Source organism: Lytechinus variegatus, chromosome 11 (assembly GCF_018143015.1).
Source record: "Lytechinus variegatus isolate NC3 chromosome 11, Lvar_3.0, whole genome shotgun sequence".
NCBI lineage: Eukaryota > Metazoa > Echinodermata > Echinoidea > Temnopleuroida > Toxopneustidae > Lytechinus > Lytechinus variegatus.
Genome location: NC_054750.1, coordinates 31,523,888 through 31,534,151, shown reverse-complemented (window position 1 = coordinate 31,534,151; position 10,264 = coordinate 31,523,888). Strand labels below are relative to the sequence as shown.

At 36.2% G+C, this 10,264-nt stretch overlaps 1 protein-coding gene across 2 annotated transcripts in view; it reads right to left on the bottom strand.

The window, feature by feature from the left end:
* Nucleotides 1-1,111: 1,111 nt before the first annotated feature.
* LOC121424599 (kinesin-like protein KIF2A) overlaps nucleotides 1,112-10,264 on the bottom strand; it is a 43,773-nt gene continuing 34,620 nt past the window's right edge. For both annotated transcript variants that reach the window (XM_041620350.1, XM_041620351.1), the window contains 7 exons: nucleotides 9,057-9,199; nucleotides 7,376-7,497; nucleotides 6,076-6,275; nucleotides 5,360-5,427; nucleotides 4,638-4,872; nucleotides 4,175-4,247; nucleotides 1,112-2,829 (listed from right to left, as the gene is read on the bottom strand). In XM_041620350.1, the coding sequence (XP_041476284.1) occupies nucleotides 2,699-2,829; nucleotides 4,175-4,247; nucleotides 4,638-4,872; nucleotides 5,360-5,427; nucleotides 6,076-6,275; nucleotides 7,376-7,497; nucleotides 9,057-9,199 (972 nt within the window). In that variant the 3' untranslated portion in view covers nucleotides 1,112-2,698. The remainder of the gene's footprint in view (nucleotides 2,830-4,174; nucleotides 4,248-4,637; nucleotides 4,873-5,359; nucleotides 5,428-6,075; nucleotides 6,276-7,375; nucleotides 7,498-9,056; nucleotides 9,200-10,264) is intronic.

Here is a 10,264-nt window from a genome sequence, read left to right as displayed (position 1 = left end):
CTCCACTCCCTGGGGAGTGTTGCAGCAATAGGCTGTAAAGATGCTCTATAATATTGCTAAGCCAATGACATTGACATTCACAGCCTACCAGGTTCCCATTTAACACCCTGGTGGAGGGTGCCTGATTGCAAATCGATGTCTTCCCAAAGGGCGCTAAAGATGCTTAAGGACACCAAAGGATGCTAGAATGTAATCATAATTCACGTTCAAAATAAATATGTCTACATGAGACTAGAAATAAGGAAAATGGCAAGGGATGCTGTATTTATACATAGAGCGTCATAAAATGGAGTAATATACAAACGAAAGTGGATGGATAGAAGATTTCTATGGCAGGTTTTCAAATAGGTTTGCTACCCTGATTGGAATGCTTTTCATTTATCTTATAATTTTACTTTGCAAGTTTACTTTACTGGCTGTATACAATCAATCACAACCCAAAAAATCATGCGCAACTTGATTTACAACCAATCAACAACGCGCATTTGGTTCTGCAACTGACCCCAGCTCATTTGGAAGAAAGAAATAAAACCCATACAATCAACCTTGCATGAGTGAAAGTTTCTCAGGGGGAGAGTTGCAACAAATTTGTCATCAATCGCACAAGTCAGAGAGAAATCAACAACAGTGAACCAGTCTCTTTAATATACATGTAAGGAATGCAAGAAATCAATGACAAATATGCACATGGCCATTCAAATCACAGCATTTCAGTGGTCTCTGACAGAAATATTGATAACAAGCCTTTGTGAGACTGGGCCCGTGAATTCAACTTTGAATATGCAAGGCTGATCGTAAATTACTACCTGCAATCTAAGGCAATATCTATAAAAATCAAAATCAAGTAACTGCAATAAAAAAAAACCGAAAGGAAACCTTTGTTACCGACTTGCATAGAGAATAAAATATGCACAAATTAAGGCGTTACTTCACATATACATGGTACACAAGAAAGGCCAATATGACCCATTATATTAATAGTCTGAACTGTAATCTATTCCTTCATTCAAGTTTGATTGCTAAGTTAGCGAGATTTATTTGAAAGTGAGCACTTTTCGCTTTCAATTCAACTTCAAAATTTGATTGTACAGGCAATTCAAAATTTTCTTGCACTTTTACTGCATCTTATATACATTTTGAATGTAAAATATCTATGCACAGAATCTCCAGTAATTCAGTATTTAAAGCTAATTTCTTATATGAATATTGACTATAAAAATGTTGTCATTTAGAACTAAGTATTACTATGATATGCATTATTTGAACAGACGAATCTCTAAGATGGTACAATATTGTTTATCAAATGATAACAAGGCGTGAAGTTGAAAATCTGTGCTGATATCTCAATGATGTGCTTGAAGTATAATTACGAATGACCCAACATCATACCTAAAAATCACTGCTTTTTGGATTGCTAGCTTAATCGATTTGCTTGATGGCAAATAAAAGGTGTTCTTTGCAAGAAAGACTCAAATGTTTCTCTTTTTTTTCTTCAAACAACTCCCTTTGATATCGCCTGTATCCGGTTGCATAAAAGTTACTAATATCATAACCTTGCAAGTCAATGGTAACTACCATGGTTACAGCACTCAACAGCCAATCAGAATCAAGGATTTCATGGAAGTTAACAATTGGATGGCAAAGTTAGCATAATAGTAACTTTTGTGAAAAAGGGTCTGGGGACGAGATATCACTTGATTTGCTAGGAATGTCTTCACACATTGAAACCCTTAGGGAAGTTGAATACAATATGCATGTTCAATTATGCAATAAGTACATTTGCCTACATTCATATTTCATAACTTAAATTTAATGATAATCTTAGCTCCATGAAAAAAAAAACACAGACTGCTATACAATTAAAAAAATTTGGTTCTCCATATTCTTTAATTTTTTTGTACACAATCATACCATCACTTTAGTATCAATAAGTACACCAATACTTTCAAAACTGGCGCGTATTGAGCTTAGCAATTATCGTTTTTACTGAATATAAGTTGCATCCCTGCTGCATCTAGTTATTGTTTAATATAAATAGCAAGAATATTTTCATGAGAATATTTTCACCAAACTAAGCAGGAAAACAACTCTGCCATGTGGAAAAAGACATTCTCATCATCTTAATTAAACTTATTCATTTCATTCCAAAATCCTGTCAGATTATAATACCAATCCCTAAATTTAATTTAACAAGCGCTAAGTTTTAATACAAGAGCAGCTTGCCTCAATGTACTGATCACATTTCCCTACATGCGCTTATCGACAACTAGTAGCAAATGCTTTTTCTAGCATTGTGAAAATTCTTCTTTATAAATCAATAAGAGTTATCAAACATAAGTTCGGATAGGTGCGTCCGGTAAAAGTGGTAAAAATTGTCACAAATGCACATATTTCAGTTGCGTTGAGACATCTTCTGGTATGCTTCTAAATTGAAAAACTATAATTCATGCTTAAATATTCAGGTAAAGTCTACATACACTGTAGGTGAAGTTTTGCTTGATGCATCCAGTAAACCACTAACAAGGTATGATAATGCAGACTAATGTAATCTGCACTCGCCAGATAGGGATGAATACCTGGAAGTTTTGAATAAGTTATTTTGCAAGCGTAGGTGCTTTTGCTTGCAAGCTTTTAATCAATACAGACCCACAGGTATGTGTTCAAGGAGAGTTGGGGTGACATCGTCATGGTTACTGGTTCATTTCTTGATGTTTTTACTGGCTTTCTCCTCCTCTGAGAGTTGACTTCTGAAATTAGAAACTTTGTCCTTCAGGTCTGAGAGGATCTGAATCTTTCTTGACAGGATGGCTTCCAGTCCAGAGCAGTATTCTGATTAAACAAACAAATAAGGTATGAATAAATCATTTTCATCATTACTAAATAATTACTATAATAATGATAATAATAATGATAATAATAATATGTAACATTTATAAAGCGCTACATACAAGTGTGGAGCATTGTAGCCCAGTGGATTAGTCATCTGACTTTGAAACAGAGGGTCATGGGTTCAAATCCCAGCAATGGCATGATTTCCTTCAACAAGAATTTATCCACATTGTGCTGCACTCTACCCAGGTGAGGTGAATGGGTACCTGGCAGGAGTTATTCCTTGAAATGCCACCACGCTGCACTCTACCCAGGTGAGGTGAATGGGTAACTGGCAGGAGTTATTCCTTGAAATGCCACCACGCTGTAAAAGGCTGCGGGGGCTAAAGCCAGGGTAATAATATCCAAGTCCTTTGGAAGCACATAGGGACGTTATGACATAATGTGATATGCGCTATATAAGAACTGCGTTATCGTTATTATTATACACTATTACTATCATAAAATCTGGGGGAGTCAAGGTCTAGTGGTTACGTATCTCATCTTTCAATGAGAGGGGTGTGGAGTCGAATCTCAGCCATGGCGTGTTTTCCTTCAGCAGTTAAATTTATCCACACTGTGCTACACTCAACCATGTGAGGTGAATGGGTACCCAGCAGGATCAATTCCTTGAACGCACCAAGCGCCTTTAGCAGCTGGAGCTACAGCCGGGGTAATAAATAGTGCGCCATTGAATATGAAACTAGGTAAATCCAGGTAAATCGGCGCCTCATGAAAGATATATATTATTACCATTTTCTATACAGGAAAAAGGGAAAGGGCTGAGATATGATACCTTTTTATGAATATTCATAAAAATATTAACATCTTGAAAAACATGCAAATGAGTGAAATGCGAATTACTTTCCACCTCTACATGAGCTTGCCAATGCACAATGAATTACGTGTGCATTTTGTGCACACCTTATTGCGCTCAAATTTGTAACCATTGAGGACACCACCGGTGTACAAATTTTCGCGACCAGGAAAAAAATGAGAAAAAAGGGAAAAGGGTGAGATATGAAACTAATTTATGAATATTTTGTCAAAATCTTTCACAAAATATTTTTTGTCAAAATTAGGTCAAAACATTTGCTCCGACCCTTCATTCGCTTGCAACTTCTTTAGAAATTTTGTCACTGATACAAGGTCTGGCCCCCCCCCCCCAGATATTTGGCTCATTACATCCATGAAGGACACATTCCTAAAACGGATAGAAATCTGTAACTACAATGGATTTTTTCTGGCCACTGTCAGCCCTGCAGACAGCCTTTACCAATTACCATGCTAGGACTATGAGACTCACCTTCTACATCGTAATCTACTTCATCTGTCATCGATAATAACTGTTCCTCCTCCGCTAAAAGACTCTTTGATTCCTAAACACAAAAAACAGTGTATTCGAATTTAAGTATAAAATTTTGAGCTTCAAATTGAAAAAAACAAGATACTTTATCAAAATTGTTAAAGTTAAACTAGTGTACCTAACTATATTTCAATAATACAGTATGAATCAAAATAAAATTTTACTTCAAAAATCCAAAATCAAATAAAAAAAACATGACTGAAATACAAAATTTTCCTCTTTCCTGAAATGATATCTTCTCCACAATAATCTATCTGATACCATTTTTATGTTGTGAATATTTAAACTTGGATAATTATGAGGTCTTCTTTGCTCTGATATAAAATTAAATTTCAAGTGTATGCTTTTCTCTAACTGGCACTGTAGTTAGACCCTTGTGGTATAAGACGATAATGCAACCTACCTCTAAACAATTACGATGATAATCCACCACTTGTTCTTCCATCTCTTGGAGTTGGTTCATGACTTCATGGAATGTATACATCTCCACCGACACCTCCTCTTCGTTGTGCGTACAAAGCATTGCCAGATCACTGTTACTGGGTGACAGACTCCTTTCGGGGCTACCACCGTTCTTGGTTGGAGATCGGTAATCGTCGTCGTCGCCATCGGGACCGCCTGGACCGAGCTCTTTCACTCTGTGAAACAATTATATTCATCCTTGTTTAATATGTGTACATAAATGGCTAGATCACTATTACTGGGTGGTGTTTCGTGATACCTGGTTCCTACTGTCATGTTTCGCACCGCGATTAAAACTGCGGTCTTAATCATGGTGTAATAATAATGATCGTATCAGGTCATATCAGAGATCGTATCAGATCAGTCGTGGCAATCGTATTGATTGAAGAAAAAATTTCAAAGGTCACAATTTTTTTTTGATCAGTTACGAAAGGCCAATTGTGGCGTTCGTTCAGGATCACACGACGGTGGAAATGAGGCATAAAGCTACAAAATAATTTACACATGACTGGAACAAGTTCTTAGGTGCAAATTTTCTCATTTTTACCATTTCTGTTAATAACTATTTTAGCTATTAACAGACAATCTTTCCTGGTGACTCGTTGTGGGTCCTGGGTCGGCAGGTCACATTTGATAATTTCTGATGGGGTTTTGTTTCCTTACCTGTCTGCGTATCGTAGCGTATTCAACGTATGCTCACACGAACTCATTCCCGGTGAAACCATGGCAATCTAATCAAGGAAATAAAAAAAAATATCCATTCTTTTGAAATTGTTTTATGTGGATCATACAAACAAACAAAATATAGAACCCTCTTGATCAGTTAAATGCTATTCAAATATACTCATCCTCAGAGACGATAAGTTGGCAGATATGAATTAATTAAACAGGAGACAGTGATCTTAGAAATGATTTCTAGAAGTAGGTTAAATAAAAGCATAAAATCAATGTAAGCATGATTAACAACATTGTTTTCTTCGCGTGTGTTTTTTTTTTTTTATATTTTCAAGAGGTTGTGAATTTACCATAACAGTGGTTTTCAAAAAGCAGGCAAGTGTGAAAATCAATATGCATGAATGATTAGAAAATCTTATTTCTAGTGGATGTTTTATTTTCAAGTTGGAAATTTACAATCAAGAAAATATCCAATTCGTTTGAATGCTCAATGTTTTACACTAAAGCAGAACCACACATCATGATATGTCAGATGGCACTTGACCGAAAGACTTGTGCAAAATGCGGCATGAATCTGTAGAAATCTAGAGTCCACTCAAGCACTTGTACGTTTTATCATTATTCCTTTTTTTTAATTACAATTATAGAAAACCATAGGCAGGCATGAAAATACAGGTTGATAGAACACTTTAAAAGTTTATTACCATGCATGTCCTTGTGTTATCTCCAATGAAGGAATCTCGTAAGACCTGGGTCAGCTTGCTCGCTCTGAACGGTACATGGGCAGTCTTATGTCCTAAGGATCGGATGCATTCCTTCAGAGCTAATAAACTCTTGTTGATCTCAGCTCCTTCCATCCTCGTTTGTCTGTTGGAGCTCTGTGTGTCTTTACCTCTCTCATTACCTAGAGTGTTCAGACATAAAAAAATACGCTCATGTGATGACACTTCAATTCATTTACTATTTAATTCCAATAATATATACATATATTATACAATTGCATTAACACTTAATTAAATAGATCTTATGGTGCCAAATCAAGTGAATGTGATAAATGACATGATTTGCTCGATCATTTTTTTACGAGGGGGGGGGGAGAGGGGATAGATTATAATTATATTGGATGGCTTTTTTGCATTGAATACCAGAAATGTTACACTTGTTAGGGATAATATTGCACTTATTTTTGATTCGTGCAATATTGGCACCAACTCTTGGAGTATTTCTGGCATCCCATTCTGAGCCATCCAATACAATAAAAATATTGCTGAGCAGTTTATTTCCAATTGGTCCAATGCCAGTTCGTCCAATTCCCAACATCAGTTCATCCAATATCAATGTGGTCTAATTGCCATTTCGTCCACTCACCATTTTGTCTAATAACCAGTTTGTGTGGAAGTGCCGTGGCGTAGCGGTTCTGACTCTCGCCTTGTAATCAGAGGGTCATGTGTTCGAATCCCACCATGGCCTAGCCCCCTTTGGCAAGGCGCCAATCCACACTTTGCCACTCTCACCCAGGTGCTAATTGGGTACCGGTAGGAAACAACCGTCATTGTGGTTGGTTTAGCAAGTTTGCGCCTAACAGGCTGCTTGGAATGCTATGAATCCAGTGACCGGGTAAAAATAATTGTGAAGCGCTTTGAACAGTCGTAGATTGATAAAGCGCTATATAAATGCCAATTATTATTATTATTGGTCCAATAGCCATTTAGTCCACATACCATTTGGTCTAACTGGACTAAGTGTTTATTGCAAGAAATGAATGTAAAGAATATTGGTATTAGACCAACTGGTTAATAGACAAAATGGTCACAGACAAACTGGTGATTAAACGAAGTGTTCATTCGACCACTTGGTTATTGGACCAAATGGCTGTTCGACGAAATGTTGATGGACGGAATGGCATTAGACTACATGAATGTAGGCTATGTGATGAGTGGACGAGTGAGTGATAGACAAATTCGTCATACAATATTTGAAAAAGCCTGACTGAGGGTTGCCTACCTGCAAGATCAATAAGGGAGAACTTCCCATGAAGCTTTCCTGACGATTTCTTTCTTAGGATGATTTGGAAGACTGCATGTGATCTGGAAGAATGCTGGTTTGCTGAAGTCTGGCCGGATGTTCTATGGATTGAAATAAAATCATTAATGACAAAATACAAAAGTTGATAACAAACACATCTACATATGTCATATAGGCTAGTAGCTAATAATCTGCATATTTAATTACAAGAAAGACAAATCTGTAGGAAGAATCAAAATATAATTCCATATTTTGAATCTCACCAAACTATAAAGCTTGGGTAGTACATGTATATCATCCATCTTGACAGTGATATGACATTTGCTCCAGTCTTAATATCTCAGAAGGCATAAGATTAGAGTTGGGATTGTAAGAGAGTATTTGTTTCAGAATGTAAAGATTAGGATTTGCATTTATTTAGTTTTGGAGGTTGCGTTTTATGTTTTGCTTAATGAGAAGATTTTCAATCGGAGCAAATGTCACGGAACCGTCTTGACACATGAGATCGGAAGGGGGGGAACCAAAGAAAACTTGGAAGAAGCAAGGGGTGGAAAAGTGTAGGAGGGTTTGGTTAAGGGAGGAGATTGCACTGAAATAGAGTAAAGTAGAGGGAAACGTTGAGGGTGATCTCTGTGACTCAAATAGTCAGGGACTAAACAGATATAAAGCCTGGATGACTGATCTGGCATACATTGCTTACTAATTTTTCGACTGAAACACACTGTACTCACCTAACATTGCTACCCATCCCTATAAACCTGAGAGCACCATCTATCTTGACATATCCTGTACTTTGGTAATTATTAATTTACTATTTTTTTTAAATATCCTGTATTTACCTAACATTGTTACCCATTCCTATAAGCCTGAGTACATCATCTTTCTTGACATACCCTGTATTCACCTAACACTGTTACCCATTCCTATAAGCTTGAGAACATCGTCTGTCTTGACATAACCTGTACTTTGCTAATTATTCAGTTACTTTTTTTTTACATACCTTGTACTTACACGTACCTAACATCATTACCCATTTCTATTAACCTGAGAACATCGTCTATCTTGACATAACCTGTACTTTGTCAATTATTCAGTAATTCATTTTTAAATACCCTGTACTGACCGAACATTGTTACCCATTTTTGTAAACCTGAGAACATCTATCTTGACATAACCTGTATTTTGTTAAAAAGCCAGTTTGTAGTTCAATTCTGCGCATGATCCGAGGAAGGTCATTGGTACAAAAGTGACATGGTGGATTAAAATTCAATGAAATAAGCACCAACTTTGGTGTCTTGATTATTCATATAATCTTTTGAATTGTGTTTTTCATTTACATCCACAAAGAACAAACATGCGTCCAAAAACGACTGGTATTTCACAGTTTGCCCCGTACATTGTACAGCATGCTATAATATGCATTCAAAGTAAAAATGCAACAAATACCTTCATGGAGTGTTCATTGGTGTGCTATTCTCGTCACCTGGTATAATTCAATTTCTTCATCTTGCTATGTAAGGCATGCATATGTTATCTTGCTTTGAAATCTGCCTATCATAATGAAAGAAATGAAAGGTCATTTGACCAAAATTGTCCATGATGTAACTGCGAACTGGTATATTATTCATTTACTATATTTTTTTACATACCCTGTACTCACCTTACATTGTTACCCATTCCTATAAGCTTGAGTACCTCATCTGTGTTTTTGACGGTTCGTTCCTGTAATCCTACCACCTGTACCTGTTGTTTGCCATCCTCTAGAACTCTGAGCTTGGCTTTCTTATTCAGCAAATCAAACACCTGTCATGGGGGCAAATAGAATTTGCATTGAACACTAGTGAATCCCTACAACATCCTAAAATCAGTGTCTAAAGTCCAGGGGCCCGCTGTAGAAAGGGTTGCAATCAATCGCAACTCTAAAAATTATGCGCAACTTGATTTTCAAACAATCAACAGCACAGACTTGCGATTGATTTTTGGGCTTCAGTTTTAACGCAACTCTTTCTGCAACGGGCCCCAGAGCACAGTATATGATCTGATACAACACAATTTTTTTTTATATTAGATCAAAGTTTGCAAGGACAAGTCCACCTCACCAAGAAGATGTTTTAAATAATTTAAGGAGAAAAATGAAACAAGCATAACACTGAACATTTCATCAAAATCGAATGTAAAAATTAGAAAGTTATGACATTTTCAAGTTTCGCTTAATTTCCCATTACAGTTATAAGCACATCTACTCAATTTACATTGACTTTATACACAAAATCATGTTTTGGAGCAATTTGGGGTCTAACATGCTCTTATGTAATGTGTAATTTTTCAACCGCACACCCAGTTATCATAAATTTTGGTCTCAAAGAAGCGCAAGATTTCAAAGTCAGCAAGTGGTGCAGTCGAAATTTTTTTAGCAGAATGGTCGCAAAAATTGTCTGGGGGGAGTAGATTCAACCCCCCCCCCCCCCGCCGTTATAGGATTAAAGCACTACTACTAAATCATAGTTTACTGATGCAATCACACTGTTTAAAGCCTGTCACTGTAACAAAACCTTTTTGCTTATTTTTTATCTATAATGTTTTTCTTGTGTTTGTTTCTGTTAACATGTTTTTTGCTGCACATGTGACTATTCAATTACTATTATTTTGTATAATTTTGTCTTTAACCATTGCACAGAACTAAGGTGTATTGGCCTTTGCCAATCCCCTACATTCACTTTATTTTGGTTTTACCCTTTTCTTTTATCATTTTATTTATATTTAATGTATTGATTGATTTTATCATTGTTTATGTAATTATTGTATGTGTTGTACCTTTTTAATGGATGTGAATAAAGTGAATTTGAATTTAAATTTGAATTTTTTAAG